This window comes from Zalophus californianus, chromosome 6, assembly GCF_009762305.2.
Source record: "Zalophus californianus isolate mZalCal1 chromosome 6, mZalCal1.pri.v2, whole genome shotgun sequence".
In the NCBI taxonomy this organism is placed as follows: Eukaryota; Metazoa; Chordata; class Mammalia; order Carnivora; family Otariidae; genus Zalophus; species Zalophus californianus.
In genome coordinates this window covers 104,673,920-104,695,731 of record NC_045600.1, presented here as the reverse complement: position 1 = coordinate 104,695,731, position 21,812 = coordinate 104,673,920, and the positions used below count along the sequence as shown (strand labels likewise).

Here is a 21,812-nt window from a genome sequence, read left to right as displayed (position 1 = left end):
TGGAATCCAACGGTCTCCAAATTAAAAAATACTCAATTAGTGTATTTTTCAGGCACACAAATTGTACTCTTCCAATGGATAATATTTCAAGTTGAAAACTGACCACTACCAAAAATCTAAGAACTGACTTTTTATTTCCTGCAGCTAGTGACAAGTTCACAAAACAAAGTACCTTAATGCTCACTCTTCTCCTCACTGTACAGATTATAGCTCTAATTCCTTCAAAAGGCTAAAGTCTGTACTCCTTAAGGATTAACAAAACGGAGGGGCGCCTGGGTGGCTCAGTCCTTAAGTGTCTGCCTTGGGCTCAGATCATGATCCCAGGGTCCTGGGATCGAGCCCCGCATGGGCTCCCTGCTCAGCGGGGAGCCTGCTTCTCCTGCTCCCACTCCCCCTGGTTGTGTTTCTTCTCTCGCTCTGTCTCTCTCTGTCAAATAAATAAATAAAATCTTAAAAAAAAAGGATTAATAAAAGGAAATACTTTCTAAACTAACGCAATCATGTTACATTCATTTCAATCCTTAGAAATATAGTTCAGAAGGCCCGAATATATACCAAAAAAACCTGACTTTAATGGAAAACAGTTAAGCAAGAGTCATGGTTTTTATTTTTTTTATGATTTTATTTATTTATTTGAGAGAGGAGGAAGAGTGAGCATGAGAGAGAGAGAGGGAGAGAGCAGCAGTGGGAAGAGAAGCAGAGAGAAGGAGAAGCAGATTCCCTGCTGAGCAGGGAGCCCGATGTGGGGCAACCCCGAGATCATGACCTGAGCTGAAGGCAGATGCTTAACCAACTGAGCCACTCAGGCACCCCAAGGGCCATGGTTCTTCAACCTGACATCAGCTCTTTACCAAAAGGAGTCCAACAAACAGTTCCAAACTAACTAATCAATCAAACAATGTAACTCCAGACCTCAATGGCTCCAAATGCTCTGACTCAATCTCTCGCTCCTCAAGCCTTCCTGGAAACCAGGAGTTAAAATATAAGCTATCATAAACTCATTCTTTTCTTTTTTTTTTTTTAAGATTTTATTTATTTGAGAGAGAAAGAATGAGTGAGAGTGCACATGAGAGAGGGGAGGGTCAGAGGAAGAAGCAGAGTCCCTGCTGAGCAGGGAGGCGGATTCGGGACTTGATCCCGGGACTCCAGGACCATGACCTGAGCCGAAGGCAGTCGTTTAACCAACTGAGCCACCAAGGCGTCCCAAATTCATTCTTTTCTAAAACCTTCAGGTGCTTAACTCTTTAAAATCTCTAAAGATATCCTTTCATCTTAATTTCACAATGACCTTGCACCTCATAGCTAATAACATTATAATATTAGCAATAGCTAACATTTATTGAGTAGTTACAACATGCTAGGCACTGTGCTGAGTGCTTAATGTTCTTTATCTGATCTAAAACTCACAATAAGGTCAGTACTATTATTCACTTCCATATTACAGATGAGAAAAGAAGCTTAGGGGAGCCTGGATGGCCCAGTCAGTTAAGCATCTGCCTTTGGCCCACGTCATGGTACTGGGGTCCTGCGATCAAGCCCCACGTCGGGCTCTCTGCTGAGCAGAGGTCTGCTTCTCTTTCTCTCTGCGCCCCTCTCCCCCGCCCATGCTCTCTCTCAAGTAAATAAAAATCTTTAAAAAAAAAAAAAGGAAAGAAAAGCCTAGAAAAGTTAAATATTTTAAATATCTCTACTGCTCTCAAAGTCCCAAACCCTTAGGTATTCCTTCCAATTTTTCCAATTTGATACCCATTATTAAAAGGGAAAGGTGCTAGGGGCACCTGGGTGGCTCAGTTGGTTAAGCGACTGCCTTCGGCTCAGGTCATGATCCTGGAGTCCCTGGATCGAGTCCCACGTTGGGCTCCCTGCTCGGCACGGAGCCTGCTTCTCCCTCTAATCCTCCCCCCTCTCATGTACTCTCTCTCTTTCTCGCTCTCTCAAATAAATAAATCTTTAAAAAAAAGGGGGGGGGGGGAAGGTGCTGGATGCCTGGGTGGCTCAGTTAAGCATCTGCCTTCGGCTCTGGTCATGATCCCAGGGTTCTGGGATTGAGTCCTGCAGTGGGCTCCTTGCTCACCAGGGAGCCTGCTTCTCCCTCTGCTTGCCACCCCCCTGCTTGTGCACGCGCTCTGACAAATAAACAAAATCTTTAAAAATAAATAAATAAATAAATGAGGAAGGTGCTCTATGACAGCAGATCTCAAACTTTGGTGTGTATCATGGTCAAAGAAAGAGCTAATATAGGCAGCCTGGGTGGCTAAGTCGTTAAGTGTCTGCCTTCAGCTCAGGTCATGGTCCCAGGGTCCTGGGATCGAGCCCCGCATCGGGCTCCCTGCTCGGCGGGAAGCCTGTTTCTCCCTCTCCCACTCCCCCTGCTTGTGTTCCCTCTCTCTCTGTGTCTCTCTCTGTCACTCTTTCAAATAAATAAAATCTTAAAAAAAAAGTCTTAGAAAGAGCTAATGTTTAAACACAAATTGGTGGGCCTGAACCCCAGAGTTTCTGATTTGGGGGACTGGGATGGCCCCTGATATTTCAATTTCTAACACGTTCCCAGATGCTGCTGCTGCTGGTACAGGGACTACTGCTTTATAAAAAGGCAAAAGGAAGTAATCCCCTCTCACCTTAGCTATCATTTTCTCATGTGAAAACACTTCTCTACAGAGTACTTCTAACAAGAGAGACACTTAGGACTTAAAAAAACCTCCAGGGTGTGAAAGCTAAAAGACTTCTTTTTTTCCCCCACTTCACAAAGGCCCCAATATCACCAGTGACATTAAGACAGTGGAAATCCAAAAGAGGAAAATTAAGAACAGAATGACTGTAAAATTCTGCTCAAGGGCCTGTGGTCACCATCCACATTTTACTTCTTCAGCCTAAAAGTGTTTCCTTTGGGTGTCCTAGGGCAAGAGAAACGCCAAAAGAAAAAGGAGGTAGATTGTTTTATAATACTAAAAAAATCGAGGACAGGTTCTAAAAATATCACAGAATTTTGCCCTATGAACAGAAAATCTCAAAATGCTCAAAATCCTTCTGCCTCTTTTTTGTCACACTATCCTCCATCTCAAAAGAGCTATTCCTCTTACACAAGACTGACCCAAAGTCTATCCTTTCTCAAGGAGCTTAAACATTGATTACGTCAATGTCATGTAGGACAAATGACTTCAGGCATAGGATTTGTTAAAAATGTCTCCTCAGCCTGCCAGGGAAGCTTCTTACTTGGGTGGGTGCTGTCAACCATGACTAAACTGTACCAAGAGAAATATACTTTAAAATATTAATACAGCGTGGCACCTTCCTGATGCTAATCCTTCCAGGTCCATCCCAATGGCACAACTGGGAAATTAACCAAAGAGAAAAGCAATCTTCCCTCTGCTCTCTACTTTCAGATGCTCCTCCTCTACAGCTCTGCCATGCACAGACTCATTCTATACATATATACAGAGATAGAACATGCACACACACACAAATAACTCTCGGCAGGAACCAAAAATCAAAGCCTAACCCCAGTTTTGAAGTGAGCAAGTCCAATTTCCTTCTTTGTAGCCCTTGACACATGCTGGCTGGGAGCCGTCTGGATTTCTTTCTGCCTTGTTCCTGCACCAGAAGCTCTGCACTGCAGGTCAGGGGATGATAAGGAAATGAACAGTGTAATTTCCAAGGCCTCTGAACACAACCCTGTCAGCAGCTCTGGAGGCGGGTTACTCAAGCATGGCTTGAAGAGTGAAAACCACAGAGAGGAGGGCTCAGCCAGCCAGCAGTGGCAGGATCTCAGCTGTGTATGTTACTGCCACCTCCAGCCTTTTGAAAGCCCAAGCCCTGCTGCCTCCCTGGATGAGCTCTGCTGGTAAAAGCTCTTATACCCAAATGGCAAAAATACAAGTTCGCACTGGGGGAGGAAGATTAAGAACTGGGACTTAGATTTTCCATGCACTCTTGTGTAGAAACAAAAAGCATTTAGTGCTCTTCCAGCATACACGAGATTGCACAGGCTGGCAAACCCACAATAACATCTATCCAACATACCCAACCCCACATCAGGGATATGGCCAGAAAGGAAACTCAATTTATATGAAATGTGAAATTCAATAGGCTACATCAAGATCTTTTAAAGCCAATTTTCGGTCTCTCCCCTTCTCCAATCCCCACTATAAATATCAGGACCTTTAGAACCCATTACCAGCATGAAAATTTCCCAAACCAGGTTTGGATCTTCTGAGTACAGTACTCAAAATCTTAGCCAACATGTTTATCTATTTATACTGGGCTTCCTGTATAGGTGTAATGTGGTTATATTTCAGCCCATTATTGCCTAGGGGAGACTGAGACATATTTTAACTTAAATCATGTTTTTCTCTCTTTCTAATATTTGTTGAATGCTTCCTACTGAATGCCACACACTGTTCAAAGTGTTTTATATGCATTAACTAATTTAATCTCATAACAACCCAATGTAGGAACTATTATTTTTCTCATTTCGCAGTTGAAAAAACTGAGAGCAGTTAAGTAACTTGCTCAAGATCACTCAGTTAATAAGTGGCAAAGCTGTGGACCGCCTGGGTGGCTCAGTTGTTGAGCGTCTGCCTTTGGCTCAGGTCATGATCTCAGGGTCCTGGGATCTAGCCCCGCGTCGAGCTCCCTGCTCCGCGGGAAGCCTGCTTCTCCCTCTCTCACTCCCCTGCTTGTGTTCCCTCTCTCGCTGTGTCTCTGTCAAATAAATAAATAAAATCTTAAAAAAATAAATAAATAAGTGGCAAAGCTGCGATAGAGACCAGGTAGTCTGGCTCCAGAGTTTATACTCTTAACCACTAAGTTATAGATAAAAGTTGATGTGAAATTTAAGTTTAGAAAGAAAGCTAGTGTTTTATGTCAGAAGTGGTTCCCAATTCTCACCTTAAAAAGAAAATCTGTCATGGTTTTCAAATGTTAAAGTATATAGCAATCATCTCGAGAGACTTCTGGCAGATTTTTGGGCCCCCACTCCTAAAACTTACTTAGCAGAACTGGCGTAGGGTCAAGAATCTGCATTTTGACACTCAGGTGATGTGATACACATGGTTTTATGGGCCACACTTTTAGGGACTCTACTGTAGATGGTAAACTGTAAGGTCCAAAGAGCAGGAAACTTCTCTGTTTTATTCACTAGTACATACCAAGCACCAAGCACAATACCTGGAATCTAAAATGCACTCAATTGTCAACTATATCTCAATTACATTTTTATTTTTTTAAATATTTATTTGAGAGAGAGAATGAGAGAGAGAGAGTACATGAGAGGGGAGAGGGTCAGAGGGAGAAGCAGACTCCCCACTCAGCAGGGAGCCTGATGCGGGATTCGATCCCGAGACTCCAGAATCATAACCTGAGCCGAAGGCAGTTGCTTAACCAACTGAGCCACCCAGGCACCCAATTACATTTTTTAAATAAAAATAAATAAAATGCACTCAGTTAATGTACTGAATAAATGGTATTCAACAGTATATATCATGTCTTTATAAAACAGTTAATATCCACAATACATTTAAGGTCTGCCTACTAGTGATACGTCCAAGAAGCAACAGGGTTTTTTCTCTTACTACAATTGCAAAGAAATGGCAATGTCTCGATGATTACAATGGAAATCCGAATGCAATATTCCAGAAAACACACACACACACACACACACACACACACACACAACCAAGCTCAAAGTAGCTGTTTAAAAGTAACTTTTCCTCATATTTAACAGGATAGGATAGGTTTAACACCAGCTGTAAATAGTTCTTTGCAAACATCTTCATCATACCAAGGAAACCTAAACTCAAGGATCCTTTGTTTATTAAGCATCTACACTGTTAAAATCAGTATGAAACACAATGAAAACAGTTTCAAGAGTATCTGAGAACTTACATCCAATGTTTCTAAGGTAGTTTTTTGAATGGGAAAACAGAGAATCCCTCATAACAGCTGAAGACTTTTTAAATACCCCAGAATAACAATATGCCATAAGAACTTAGACACCAAAAACCTGGTGTCTAAGCCTGACTTTGCTACTACCTGTGAAAGCCTAGGCAAGTCACATGACCTCCCTGGTCTTCGCTTCTTCTTCCATAAAATGAGGAGATTGGACAAGATAATTTTTCTGTGGGCCCTCCTTGAATTACAACACCCAGATGGAAAACAGAGCTACTGAAGAAAAAATAAATTAAGCTCAGGCTCTGTTGCATCTCTGTCCCACATAAATATCAATTTCTTTTTAATTTTTTCCATGTAGGAAAATGCTTGAGGGCATTTGGCTTCAGGAAGCATGGCTGACTGCTATGCCATCAATAGCTGAGAAGGAACAGCTAGTGAAGGAGGAGGCTTTAAGAGAGAAAGCCTTGAATCAGAAGGAAAAAAAGACCTGACCTTGATTGGGCAATGAGGGATTTAACACGAGAGAACTGAGCTGGAAGGCATAAACTAGGGCAGGAAAACAAAACCAAGGGCAAAGGAAGATGCTCTTAGAACACAGGATATGATAGCAAGCATGATCAGAAGGGGAAAGAGCAAAGAGCACACTTAATGGTGGGTTTTTTTTTTCTTTTTTTGTATCCTAAAGTAAGGGGGGAAGTGGTAATATATGTCGCAGTCTGAGAGTAGCAGAAGCTGAGACCCAAAACAGGAGTGCAGACTCTTCCTACCTTGCAAGATCAAAAACAGCAGCTAAAGAGGCCAGGGGAGCTTCTGGTTGCAAACCTCTAGATCCTTTAGCCACTAGAGCCTACTGGTTACTTTATATGATTTGAAAAAATGAGTCTCACCTTAAATTCCTGGTTTAAGCCCTGATTCTGACAAGAGTCTGTACTGCAGGACAGACTCAGCACAGATACATCACTGCCTTCTGTAGTTTGTAAATTCTTTTTTTTCTTGCCTGTCAGAGTGGCAATGCAAGCACTAAGCTCTAAGCTTGGAACATTCAGGCAGGAACCCTTCCTCCCCTTCCATCCCTAACTTAACAATCTATCAATCAAACCAAAGGCAAGGGAACAGGCAGGAGCCGAAAGGCTCTGTCTTGTTTATTCCCCAACATTCCCTCCCCCATCTCTTTAGCTGGCAGGAAGTATGAGCAGGAGTGTTCAGTAACAATTCAGGGCAGCAGCAGTTGCTAAGAGCCATTCTGGTCTCTCCTAGAACTCTGGGAAACAGCACAGTGAGCCCTTCCAGAGAAAGGTGTGGTGGAGCCTAAGCGGGATCCCATGAAGGGAAATCCACATTCTTGGCTAATAGGAAATTCCCTCAGCCACAGCCTGAGATACTTACCTTGAAGAGAAAGAAGGTCCTGAGGTGGATAATTTGAATACTCAAATCGCCCTCATTAGCTAGGTAGACACGTGACAATTCTACCCTACTCCACAAACTCTATTTGTCTTCTCCCCTGTTTCCAAGGTGGTGAGGGGTGGGGAGGGTAGGCGGACATGGTTAGGGGGAGACATCAGTCAAGACACTTCCCAAATTTTATGAGTTTTCTTTTTTCATGATAGCTCCCAGCTCAGGGTATATAATTCCCAGATTATATCAAAACATGTTTTGCTGTTTTAGTTCTGTTGGTTGTCCCCACATAGAAGGAACATTCCAAACCAATTAAGGCATAGGCAAGCCCATATCTCAGAGAGAAAATCTTAAAAAAGTTTTCAAAGACTTAGCATATAAGCTATAATCCTTATCATCACGGAGCCCCTATTATACTCTAAACCCTGGAGTCCTTGTTTCCCAAAAGCTGATCTGCTGTAAGATTCCTAGCCTTCTTTTCCCTTAAGTCTTCCCCTCCTCCCATTCTAGAAAACACTCTCCCTGCACAGTGTTTTCATCTCCTAGCAACTTCCTAACATTTATTTAAATAATTATTTCAATGATCAAAGGCTTTATGGAAAAGCACCCCCAGAACCAGACTGTTCAAAAGGGTTGAGGGAATAGGAAAAGGAACTGAGAAACCAGGTTTTGGCTTACAGTAACATCAAACTGCACAGCAACTTTCTGCTTCTAAAAGTACCTCCCAGCAATTTTATCTTTCTTCCAAAAACTGAAGCAGTCTCTCTCCCTTTTCTCTCTCATTCCATTGCCCCACTGTCAGTCTCCTTGGGAGACAAGGCTTATATACCACAGCTACATTATGAAGAGGCAAACCTCCCTGGCACCAAGGTGCTTTCTTAGCTGAACACACTGCATCTTTCAGCCCAATTATAATCTGAAGGGCAACCACCCAACTGGTCACTGGACCTCTAAGAGAAAACAGGTTCCACTTGCTACTCTGTTGGAGACTATCATGGACATTTAGACTTAAATCCAGCATGAAGCTCAGCATCATTAATCCTTTCACCTGCAGATGACTACTGGGCCTACAAGACTGCGACATGAGTCAAGAGTTCTAAACAGAAAGGAAAATGAAGTCCACTCTCAGAAGTGGCCACTTTTCAGTGTGCCTGGGTGGCTCAGTCAGTTGGGCGTCTGCCTTCGGCTCAGGTCATGATCCCAGTGTCCTGGGATAGAGCCCCGCATCGGGGTTCCTGCTCGGCGGTGAGCCTGCTTCTCCTTCCCTGTCATTCCCCCTGCTTGTGCATGCATGGGTGCACGTGCACGCTCTGTCAAATAAATAAATAAATCTTTTTCCAAAAAAGTGGCCATTTTTCAGCACAGGAAGTACAGTGATTATGAACATGGATATATAGCAAGAGTTTATTGCTGCCAGATGTAGGGAACAGTCTAATGGGCCTGGAACAGAAGTAAGAACTCCTGGTACTCCTAGGCCTCTTTAAAACAGTATTATCCATCTGCACCCCAGAGAAAATGGTAAATCACAGCCAGCACAGGACGAGCCATGCCAGTAGCCAGCTGGAACTTGATGCTGCTGAGGTGGACTATAGCATCTGTCACCTAAACACAGGCAGTTTCTCTCTGGCAGCTGCCACTGGTGAAAGGGAATGAACCATTGTGTTATTAGTGGAAGAAAATTCACAGCCCTGTTACCAGGGAAGCCCAGATGTTGCTATGAGTTACAGATGTGCCGGAGGCAAAGACCAAAATACCTACAGCAAAGACAGCACAGCCTACCACTGGAATCCAGGCACGGAGAGGGCACCACCACACAAACATACACATGCAGCCTCTATTTATTAACACTTACATATGGAAATAGGTATTCCCTGTTGCAGCTGATGTAATTACAGAGAAACCAATTTATACTGCATCTGCTGGGATCAGCTGAAAGCACAGGGTGAGCAAAACACAGCGGAAAAATCAAGACCCAGTGAAGAGCTCATCACCAGGCCAGCCGCTCTGCAGGAAATTGTAAGCTGCTAAAGTTTAAGGCAGCCTGAGCTGACCCTAGACTCACACCTACTCTGCTCTAGCCCTGCAACCTCTATTTCCTGAGACATGAACTAAGATCATCTTCCCAGAGGAGGAGAGCCCCTCCTGGGGCTGCAAGCACCTGTCCTTTCAACTCAAGCAGAAGGTAAGGTATCATTACACGGTTTGGCAGCTATTAAACCACCAGGACACTTTGATTACCAATATTTGAGGGAGATACTTGGCCAAGAACTATACCTTTAATGACCAAAGAATCTCTTTCAAGGCCAAACATGCATAGCCACAACGCTAACTCGTAAGGCCTGATGATTAAGTACCTCTTAGTACAGACAGTACCTCTTGCTCCCTTAGTTACCTGCCCCTTTGCTCCTTGGTAGCCACCAATAGAACACTTGGTAGATATCATACCATGAAACTTATTTAACCTTTTCTCTTCCAGAAACCCAGCAGCACCATTTATTCCATTAAAAAGAACACTCAACCGAAAGCCTATCATCAACTTATAAAGTTTATCAATGACTCTTGAGGATGAAATACCAGCAAGCTGGGGACCACATACAGGTTGATGCCAGTCTCCAGCAAGAAGTGTCTGAGGGTGGGACAAGGACGAGGTGGCAGGTTCTCAACTTGACTTAAGAGAAAATTCATTCTACCAAGTAGCTGCCCCCAACAACAGACAGTCTCCAAAATGGCCAGGCCTGCTGTTAATGAATCTGTAGAGAATCCCCTAATTTGGAACAAAACCACATTATCATTACCAGCTGCTCTGACCTTGTAATTGGTCATTACCCACAAGCTAATGAGCCTCCCACAGAGTGCACAAAGCATTTGGTGGTCAGTCCAGGGCAGTTCTGACTGGCAGTAGGCAGCCAGATCTGGCCACCTCTTACCTTTTCAGACTTGACTTTCTTTAGCGGGCGACACTCATTCTCCCCTTCCTCTGGCTCCGGTTTAGCTCCCAAAGGATTGAGCGCTGCCCCAGGCTCAATAGCTATACTCCCAAGTGGCTCCACAGCTCCTGTATCCACCCCTGCACTTCCATCATACTGACCACCCCGTCCTCCCAAGGGAACTGGCTGGAGGACCCCAGGATCCTTTTCTGAACAAGTCCCCACTCCTTCGCTTCTCTCCTTCTTGCTCTTAGATGAGCTGTTCTCCTTCTCCTTTTTGGAGCCGGCTACACTGCGGGATGCCTTAGCCGCCTTCTCTGAGCCCTTGGGAGCAATAGCAGCAACCAGGCTTCCTGCATTGGCACCATCTCCTGAGCGTCCCTGCACCTCTTTCTTGCTAGCTGCCCCCTCACTTGGAGTGAACAGGGAAGTCCCTGGAGTGGGTTTGCTAGTGTCTTTGCCACTCTTATTCCTTTTGGATTTTGATTTGCCTTCCTTCCCTTGAGGACCTGGCACTGGGGTCACAAACTTGATGTTGTCTGGTAGTGTGGCCACAGCATTGGGAGCCGGTATCCCCACCTCCTTTGAGCCTGACATTTCCAGTTTCTGCTGGTCCTTTTCCAGATCGGCGTCCAGGTCAATGATGAGATTCCCTACTCCAATGTCCCATTCATCCCCACTGTCGTATGTCTCAACCGGGTTTGCATCCACTCCTTTCCCTCCGGAGGCTCCACTGCTCAAGGACATCTTAGAGTCAACGTCCCACCTCAAGATTCAAGGCTCTTCCTTGCCCCCAGCTTTCCTATTTTCAGCTTCAGCTATGTTCTCAGACCTGCCACATTGGTCAGTACATGCCCAGTGGACAACATCATTGCTGGAAAAAGAAAATTTAAAGAGCTGTTAAAGGAAACAATACAGGCAAGGAGACAGCCTGAAATAAACTCCCACACAAAACAGACTGTTCCTAGGGGGCTATCACATCACAATGGACAAGACAAACAGGTTCAATTGTATTTCTAACCAAGTCACATTGGACCAGGGAAAAGTTAATTCCCGCTCCATCTCCCCAGGGGAGAGTACAGTATTTCCAAATGCCCGGGGATTCTGTATAAGTCTTAACTAGGAATCCTCTAGAGTTAGTTTCCCATTCCCCAAAGACTTATTTCTACTACCACTGCCAGCTGGCAATCCTCAATCAATACAGGCCCTGGCACATAACAGATTCAAGCTCTAGCACAACTTTACTCAAACCCCCTTTCTCCTTCTTCTTGAATTATCAGAGACTCAGAACATGGACTTGCAAAGGCTTTAAAAGCCCTCTATTAACAGGGCCTATCCCTACCAACAATAATAAGGATGCCTTGTCATTCTACTGTTTTTGGGGGGGGGGGTCTTATTTTGGATAAGAATGAAAGAGAAAAAGCAAGCAGAACTAGGAAAAATATAACATTAGGATAGAGGACAAATACTGTAACTAAAGGACACAATCCTCAGAGAGGACTCAGTTAATCAGCTTAATTTCAGTTAAGTAAGCCTTATTCAACTCAAGGTTTCAAATTATGTCTGAAAAGAGTAATGCAATATAGCCTTTCCCACGTCCCACTAAAATATCTATGAAGACACACGCACATAAACACACACAAAAAAATTTTACCCTGACTGAACACTACTAAAACCCAACAGCAGAGTGTGAAATAATTCTTCACATTTTTACATAAGATTGGTGGCATAGTATTGACAAATACCAAGGCCTCACCACATGAAACAGAGATTGGCTAAAAAAGGGGGGTTGGGGGAAGCAGACAATTTATAACACGCCAGTCTCCCGGCTCATGAGACTTTGGGAGTGTACCATCTAGAAAACCTGGCAGCCAACAAATACCATCTAGGTATTACTTTATGACAAAGCGAAAGAGTTCTGTTCTTGCTCACTCCCCTGTCTACCATCTTTCTATATCCATTTAGAAAAGAACGCTCATAACAGAGCAAAAAGCAAACAGAGACAAGACCAACTGTACTTTTTCACCTACTCTCAAGACAGTATCAAAGAACCAGGGTGCAGTTACAAGAGAAGACATCATCCCAAGATAGCAGAGTTGTCCCAAGGAAATGCTTGCTAGGAACTGGGATTTAAGAGAGAAAGGTGTGCACACTGATTTGCCATTTAGCTGTAGATATGAGAAGAAAATATATCCTTTACACAAGTAGAGAGCTTAGTACCATTAGGAACAACTATTGCGGGCGCCTGGGTGGCTCAGGTAGTTAAGCGACTGCCTTCGGCTCAGGTCATGGTCCTGGGGTCCCAGGATTGAGTCCCGCATCAGGCTCCCTTGCTCAGCAGGGAGTCTGCTTCTCCCTCTGACCCTCCCCCCTCTCATGTGCTCGCTCTCTCTCTCTCATTCTCTCTCTCAAATAAATAAATAAAATCTTAAAAAAAAAAAAAGGAACAACTATTGCTGGCATCGAGTCTACAGAGACCTTACTTCATAAAAGGAAGAGCAAATGGGGGGAGCATGATGTAGGAACTATGAAAAAATGCCACCCACAAGGTAAAGGAAACATTATCCCTGAAGTCAGAGAAATGACATCTCTGAAAATATCTAGAATTGTATTTATTTATTTTAAAGATTTATTTTATTTATTTGAGAGAGACAGAGAGAGCATGAGTGGGGGGCCAGGAGGGAGAAGCAGACTCCCTAAGCAGGAAACCCAACACAGGGCTCAATCCCAGGATCCTGGGATCCTGATCTGAGCTGAAGGCAGACGTTTAACCAACTGAGCTACCCAGGCGCCCCAAATATCTAGAATTTTAAAGAAATTTTTGTTGAAATGTTTGGAATTCTCAATACCACCTAAGAAGACTTGGCCTCCAGTAAATATTAGTACAGCACATCTTTGTTCATTCATTCAAAAAAAATTGTATTTATTACCTACTATGTGCTAGGTGATGGGAATAAAGCAGTGAATAAGTGAATAAGGCAGTGGAAAATGGTACTGGAAATAATTCTATTATGAGGGACAGTGAGCATTTCTAGAAAAGGGAATGCCAACTGAATCTGCACTATAGTGCATTAAACCATAGTTCTTTCCAACACATAATTTATTACCTCTGCAATCTGCAACTGTGTGGCAAGGCTTAGAACATAACACATTCACATTCACTTAAGACCCACCCACTTTCCTCCCAAGCTGTACTATCAGTATGTAATTTAACCATTAAAACAACCCTATGTTTGTTTAACCTTGGAAAAACAAAACTTTCAAAAGACTTTCCTCTAAAAAACAAAACAAATATAAGCTTCCTCTAGAAAACAGGACTGTGATGGAAGAGAGACTGGGGGAAAGAACATAAAGTACATAAAAATGATAGTGCTCAGAGAGCTTATGACAGTTCTCACTTAGTATACTATACGGGCTGACCTGTCATAGGGAGCAGGATAAACGACGTATGCCAGTAAGGAAGAGATAGCATTAAGAAGAAAACAGGCAGAAATGAAAGGATATGAACTTAGACAAAAGGATATGAGGATATGACATTTTTTAAAAAGGAAGAAGGAAACAAAAAATGCACTACCTATTAAAATTCACACAGAAGTCAAAAAAGCACAGAACTGAAACTGTGGGAAATGATTCAGTAAACTACAAGAAAACTTGAGATATTTTTCTAGAACATGAAGAAAAAGGACAGCAAAAAGAAAATTAGAGAAATTGAGGGAGATATACCATTTAATAGCACTGAAAAGAAAACTGAGAAAACTAGAACAGGAGGAAAGCAACCCATTTAAGACATAATAAATGAATAATATCTTGAGCTGAAAAAGATCCTGCATGCAGATTAAAAAGGTTTACTACTCTTTCAGCAAAATCAATTTAAAAAGCCAAACTTGCACACATTCTGGCAAAATTCTATTACAAGGACAAAATTTGGACCAACCTCAGACTGCTCTGCAATATCAAATGTTAAAAAAGAATGAAAAATCTACAGAATTTTGAAGAAAAAGGTTGTCACTCAAGTCTTACAGTCAAGTTGTCATCATGTATAAAAGTAACAGGGGCACCTGGGTAGCTCAGTCAGTTGGGCATCCAACTCTAGGTTTTGGCTCAGATCATGACCTCAGAGTTGTGGAATGGAGCCTGCGTCAGGCGCTCAGTACAGAGTCTGTTTGTCCCTCTCCCTTTGTTCCTCCCCCAGGTCCCCCCCCCCCAGCTCTCGCGTACACTTTCTCTCGCTCTCAAATAAATACTTTTTAAAAAAGATAATAGATTTTCAGTTATGTAAAAACATGTACATATCTATCTTCTTAAAAAACTATCTGAAGCCCTAACATCAGTTCAGTAGCATAAATGTGAATAATTCTTGTAAACACAAATACCAACTGAATTTTATAATCTGAAGAGTAAACTGGATGCAGATATTAAAAATTATTCCTGAAGGGCACCTGGGTGGCTCAGTCGGTTAAGCGACTGCCTTCGGCTCAGGTCATGATCCTGGAGTCCCGGGATCGAGTCCCGCATCGGGCTCCCTGCTCAGCAGGGAGTCTGCTTCTCCCTCTGACCCTCCCCCCTCTCATGTGCTCTCTCTCTCAAATAAATAAACAAAAATCTTAAAAAAAAAATTATTCCTGGGCGCCTGGGTGGCTCAGTCGGTTAAGCGACTGCCTTCGGCTCAGGTCATGATCCTGGAGTCCCGGGATCGAGTCCCGCATCGGGCTCCCTGCTCAGCAGGGAGTCTGCTTCTCCCTCTGACCCTCCCCCCTCTCATGTGCTCTCTCTCTCAAATAAATAAATAAAAATCTTAAAAAAAAAATTATTCCTGGGCGCCTGGGTGGCTCAGTCGGTTAAGCGACTGCCTTCGGCTCAGGTCATGATCCTGGAGTCCCGGGATCGAGTCCCGCATCGGGCTTCCTGTTCAGCAGGGAGTCTGCTTCTCCCTCTGACCCTCCCCCCTCTCATGTGCTCTCTCTCTCTCAAATAAATAAATAAAAATCTTTAAAAAAAAATTATTCCTGGGCGCCTGGGTGGCTCAGTCGGTTAAGCGACTGCCTTCGGCTCAGGTCATGATCCTGGAGTCCCGGGATCGAGTCCCGCATCGGGCTTCCTGTTCAGCAGGGAGTCTGCTTCTCCCTCTGACCCTCCCCCCTCTCATGTGCTCTCTCTCTCAAATAAATAAATAAAAATCTTAAAAAAAAAATTATTCCTGGGCACCTGGGTGGCTCAGTTGGTTAAGCGACTGCTATCGGCTCAGGTCATGATCCTGGAGTCCCGGGATCGAGTCCCACATCGGGCTTCCTGTTCAGCAGGGAGTCTGCTTCTCCCTCTGACCCTCTTCCCTCTCATGCTCTCTCTCATTCTCTCTCTCGCAAATAAATAAATAAAATCTTAAAAAATTATTCCTGGGGGCGCCTGGGTGGCTCAGTTCGCTGGGCAACTGCCTTCGGCTCAGGTCATGATCCTGGAGTCCCGGGATCGAGTCCCACATCGGGCTCCCTGCTCAGCAGGGAGTCTGCTTCTCCCTCTGACCCTCTTCCTTCTCGTGCTCTCTGGCTCTCATTCTCTCTCTCTCAAATAAATAAATAAAATCTTTAAAAAAAAAAATTATTCCTGAAAAGATCTGAGGTAAAATCAATGCCTATAATAATGTAGAACCCAAAGTTCAGCCTTAACACTAGTAAGGAAAGATACTTCCTCAAACTCCTCTTGTCCCAATTTTATATGTCCTGGCAAATTGTTTTGTTTTTCTCTAGTCAACAAAATATATTGCCATTACTTTTTTTTTAAATGTGATTCTTCTCAAAGGGAAGCTGGAGAAGAAAACTGAACATCTGGTGGTCTGTGCTCATTTCCAGGTTCTACATTTTAAGTGATATTCATTAAATAAAAGGATGTCCAGAAGAGTATACTGAAAGATCAAAAAGCCATTTTTCATAAGAGCAAAGGTCTTACAAATTGGTATTCCTTAGTCTGGAAAGGAAACTACTGAAGGGAGACAGGTTGGTGAATTTCACATATCTGACGGTTAAAATGTAGAATAGAGAAACTTATCCTGTGATGCTGAGGGTAGAAACAGAACCAATGAATAGAAGTTACAGAATGACAGATGTTTTTGGACGCCTGGATGGCTCAGTCAGTTAAGTGCCTGCCTTCAGCTCAGGTCATGATCCCACAGTGCTGGGATCAAGTCCCACATCAGGCTCCTTGCTCAGCGGGAGCCTGTTCTCCCTCTGCCTGTCTCACCCCCTGCTTGTGTGCACGCTCTCTCTGACAAATAAATAAAATCTTTAAAAAAAAAAAGAATGACAGATGTTTTAACTCAGGAAGAAATTCAATAACCTGAGATTTCCAACAATAGCCCACAACGCTTAATGAAGCCATATCTTTATCACTGAAAGTACTGAACAGATGGGGCACCTGGGTGGCTCAGTCGTTAAGTGTCTGCCTTTGGCTCAGATCATGATCCTAGGGTCCTGGGATTGAGCCCCTCAATGGGCTCCCTGCTCAGCGGGAAGCCTGCTTTTCCCTCTCCCACTCCCCCTGCTTGTGTTCCCTCTCTCGCTCTATCAAATAAATAAAATCTTAAAAAAAAAAAGTACTGAGCAGAAAAAGCATAATCATCTGTCAAGCAAATTACATAAAGAATTCCTCTGTGTGTGGTAGGGGAGTAGTCCGGACCATGTCTAGGGCCTTTTTCAAATCTATAATTCTATTAATGTATCTATCAAAAAGTGCTTTCCTTCCTAGAAAACCACCCAGAATTTCTGTACCAGGATGCAAACAAAGAAAACATATCCTGAGGATGATCTTTAGTAGTCCCAATGTTCTTTTGAGAGTCACTGTCCTATTTTTGAGGGTATTAAGAGTTTTCATAAGTACTACTTTTAACCAGGTGACTTTTCAGAAATCCAGTTTTCCAAACCCTGCAGGCTTCACAGTAACTTTGGTGGTACATTTCCAAAGATAAACTGTAAAATTGCCAAGGATTCTTTAATCAGCCTGACTGCAGCAGCCAAACCACTTCCCATATGCTCCCTACAGCATCCCTGGCTTTAGACTGCTAATAATTCTCTGACAGGTCATTGCAGAGATGTTTAACCACAGGAGGGAGGGCAACTAACATGCTTGCTGGAAATGAAAAGCACTGACCTCTCGCTTCCATGGCAGAGAAAGTGCAGAATCAGGAGGACCAATACCTTACAGAGACCACAAGGCACTTTCAACTTGCAAGAGCTTCTGCAAATATTTTCCTCTCTCTTCTCTCCTTCTGCCTAATTGTACTGCACTTCCTTATTTAGGACCACAATTCACCAGACTCTGGAATTACTTGTCCGTACCATTTATTATTTGTTCCTGCACCTGATCACCAACAACTCCTCTCTGCGCCAATATAGCTAAGGGACAAAGGTCATGATAATCACTCCCCATATCCTGTACCTATTACAATAAAAGTTCAAATCCCAGTTTCCTCTCTGGAACCCAATTCTATCTCTCAGACTCCCAGCCCACAGACTAGTTTGTAATCACATATTTTGGGTCATTATATACTTTTTAAGGCACATGCCATAGATCACACTACTTTCCTACCTCAGCAATGAATAAGGACTTCAAGATGGCTAAGAATGAGAGAGAGTCTTCATGTGAGGTTCCCCCCACCCCCCAGAGGACATAAGCAGCAAATGACCCTACTGATGTTCAAACATAATAAGAACAGTACTTCTCCCTAGAGGACTATAAAGAGAGAGTATCTCTTTAACTGCCAACTACCCACAGATAATCTGGTCTAAGTAGCAAATAGTCCAATGTTCTCCTGTAAATTTATCTGTCCACCCCTCTTCTTACGGGTTTTGGATCAATCTTCTTATAGGCTTTGGCCTGAGTGACAGCTGTATGTGAGTGTGTATAATCTGCTTGGGACCATAGAAGTCATACACTTTTTTTTTTTTTAAAGATTTTTTATTTATTTATTTGTCAGAGAGAGAGAGAGAAAGATCACAAGCAGGCAGACAGGTAGGCAGAGGGAGAGGGAGAAGCAGGCCGAGTAGGGAGCCCGATGCGGGGCTCGATGCCAGGACCCTGGGATCATGATCTGAGCCGAAGGCAGATGCTTAACTGACTGAGCCACCCAGGCGCCCCAAGTCATAGACACTTAAATGTGAAGGTGATCTGTCTGGCTAGGTAGTTCCCTCCAAAGGCTGTATGGTCAAAAAAAAAAAGGAAAAAAAATGCTATACCCAATTTTAAGAAGATAGCATGGTGTAGAAAAAAGAACACTGAACTTAGAATCAAGATATGATTTCTGAGGGCGCCTGGGTGGCTCAGTTGGTTAAGCGACTGCCTTCGGCTCAGGTCATGACCCTGGAGTCCAAGGATCGAGTCCCGCATCGGGCTCCCTGCTCAGCAGGGAGTCTGCTTCTCCCCCTGACCCTCTTCCCTCTCGTGCTATCTCTCATTCTCTCTCTCTCAAATAAATAAATAAAATCTTTAAAAAAAAAAAAAAAGATACAATTTCTGGGGCACCTGGCTGGCTCAATCAGAACATGTAACTCTTGGGGCGCCTGGGTGGCTCAGTTGGTTAAGCGACTGCCTTCGGCTCAGGTCATGATCCCAGGGTCCTGGGATCGAGCCCCGCATCGGGCTCCCTGCTCGGCGGGAAGCCTGCTTCTCCCTCTCCCACTCCCCCTGCTTGTGTTCCCTCTCTCGCTGTCTCTCTCTCTCTCTCTCTATTAAATAAATAAAAAATTAAAAAAAAAAAAAGAACATGTAACTCTTGATCTTGGGGTTGTGAATCTGAGCCCCACATTGAGATTACTTAAAAAAAAAATAAACTTAAAAAAAGAGTGATTTCTGGGGCGCCTGGGTGGCTCAGTTGGTTAAGCAACTGCCTTCAGCTCGGGTCATGATCCTGGAGGCCGGGGATAGAGTCCTGCATCAGGCTCCCTTAGCAGGGAGTCTGCTTCTCCCTCTGACCCTCCCCCCTCTCATGTGATCTCTCTCATTCTCTCTCTCAAATAAATAAATAAAATCTTAAAAAAAAAAGTGATTTCTGGGAGCACCTGGTTGACTCAGTCAGTAAAGCATGCAACTCTACTTTTTCTTTCTAAAAGATTTATTTATTTATTTGAGAGAGTGTGTGGGGGTGGGGAGGGGGCGGATTTTAAGCAGATTGCACATTGAGCTTGGAGCCTGACTTCGGGCTCAATCTCGCAATCCTGAGATCGGGACCTGAGATGAAACCAAGAGTTGGATGTTTAACTAACTATGCCACCAAGCACCCCATTTTTTTTTTAAGATTTATTTACCGGAGCACCTGGGTGGCTCAGCTGGTTGAACATGGGACTCTTGATTTTGGCTCAGGTCATGTGCTATCACGGGTCGTGAGATCGAGCCCCCAGTGGGCTCCATGCTAGGCGGGGAGTCTTGAGATTCTCTCTCCCTCTGCCCATTCCCCCCGCCGCACACGTGCTCTCACTCTAAAATAAATCAATCTTTTAAGAGAGAGAGAGAGCACAAGCACATGGTGGGGGAGGGAAAGAGGGAGAGGGAAAGCAAGAATCTCAAGCAGACTCCCCGCTAAGCACAGAGCCAGAGGTGGGGCCTGACCTCAAAACGCTGAGATCACGACCTCAGCCAAAATCAAGTCAGAAGCTTAACTGACTGAGCCACCCAGGTGCCCCCTAGAGCATGCTACTCTTGATTTCAGGGTCATGAGTTCGGGCCCCATGTTGAGTGTAGAATTTACTTAAAAAAAAGAGAGAGAGATGTGATTTCTGGACTCAAATTTCCACTGACCCTAGCCAAGTTGCTTCATTAATATTCTCATTTATAAAATGGAGGGAGCATCTGTCATGGTTCTAAGCATATTATGAGCCTACAAATTTGAAAAATATAAGACAACTCAAAAATATAAAATGAAGGTGCCTGGGTGGCCCAGTTGGTTAAGCAACTGCCTTCAGTTCAGGTCATGATCCCAGGGTTCTGGGATCGAGCCCCACATTAGGCTCCCTGCTCAGTGGGGAACATGCTTCTCCCTCTCCCTCTGCCTGCCTCTCTGCCTTCTTGTACTCTCTGTGTGTGTGTCAAATAAATAAATAAAATCTTAAATAAATAAATAAAAATATATAAAATGACCCAAATATTCTTATACTGTTCTAAGTCTGAACTTAAAGAGGACTGTTTCACAATTAGACCTTATACAGAGTATCAAGGTATTTAAAAAAAATAAAGGAAAAATGTTTAAAAATTTTTTACAAATTAAATTACAGATAGTACTGATATCAACCTAAGTTCTATGAGAGAAAAATGACAATCCATTTTTCTCTTTTTCTTTCTTTTTTTAAAGATTTTATTTATTTGACATAGCACTAACAGAGAGCACAGAATGGCAGAGGGAGAGGGAGAAGCAGGCTCCCCACTGAGCAGAGAGCCTGATGTGGGACTCGATCCCAGGACCCTGGGACCATGACCTGAGCTGAAGGCAGATGCTTAACCGACTGAGGGACCCAGGTGCCTTGGCAATCCATTTTTCTTCCATGAACTCAGCAGTCTGAATTTTCTCTTTAGGATACTCCTTAACTTCAGAGGTGGCTCAAAACCCTACACCACAGTGACAGACAGACTCCATCTTCCTTCAAAAATCCCTTAGGGCCAAGGTACCCAGCTCAAAGCTCACGGTTTTAACATCTGGACTCTCAATTTATCACCTGTTCTAATCCATTAGGTTGTTGACCCCACTGATAGGACAGGACTTCAAATCTAAATTATGTGAGATTCGTGGGTTTGATGCTCCAGGGAAAGGTCAACAAACCAATGGGATACAACAAAGCTGCTACAAGAAAACCATATTATACCATCTTCCCTAAATTCCAGAGGCTACTCTGAAATCACTTTGTGCTTAGCCAGCCTCTGGTGAGGCTAGTACAACATGTAAACCACCCTCAGTGAATCTGAGCTTACCCAGCTGGAAGAACAGGCATCTCCCTCTCCACCTGCCACACTTGAGAGGAGCTCACTAATCAACTGAATTTCCACCTAGGGCTCTAACGAGAAACAATCAACTTTCCTTTGGGTCTCTCCCTTAATTTATTACATTAATTACTGTAACAAAGGAACTGTGTCATCTCCTCAAGTACCAAAGCTCTCAGCTTATATCTCCAATGGGGGATCAGATAAAGAACAGACTAACAGTGCCAATTTGAGAAGACGGATCCAATTCAACAGGGCTCATCTGACCATGTATCACCTAAGGACAGAAGAGTACAAAGTATAGCGTCTCTCAGTCCCTGAGTGTTTTTATGCTGCATCTCATGAATAGTTTTATGGTCCTCACAGACTGCTATTCTCAGAAGATTATGAGGCTTGACCTGTTTCTTTTCACAGAAGCAACTGACACTTCCACCAGGACATAGCTGTTCAGCAGGGCTCAGGCTTAGAGCTTTGGTGTTTGCTAATACTGCTCTGTGCCAGCATACATCTCACAACAGACTACGCGGTACGCCGAATATGTAAATAATTCAGTCCCAGCTGTACAGGCACTCATTCGGTGGAAGCAGTCCACAGAGAAAACCCTTACCAAGACCTATGTGTAAATAGGCCAAGAAGCAGAAGGCA

At 43.6% G+C, this 21,812-nt stretch overlaps 1 protein-coding gene across 2 annotated transcripts in view; it reads right to left on the bottom strand.

Moving 5' to 3' along the window:
- ZNF609 (zinc finger protein 609) overlaps positions 1 to 21,812 on the bottom strand; it is a 210,677-nt gene that overhangs the window by 168,734 nt on the left and 20,131 nt on the right. The window contains exon 2 of one of the 2 annotated variants that reach the window (XM_027569695.1): positions 10,212 to 11,085. In XM_027569695.1, the coding sequence (XP_027425496.1) occupies positions 10,212 to 10,958 (747 nt within the window). In that variant the 5' untranslated portion in view covers positions 10,959 to 11,085. The remainder of the gene's footprint in view (positions 1 to 10,211; positions 11,086 to 21,812) is intronic. The other variant, XM_027569696.1, reaches the window with a different exon arrangement.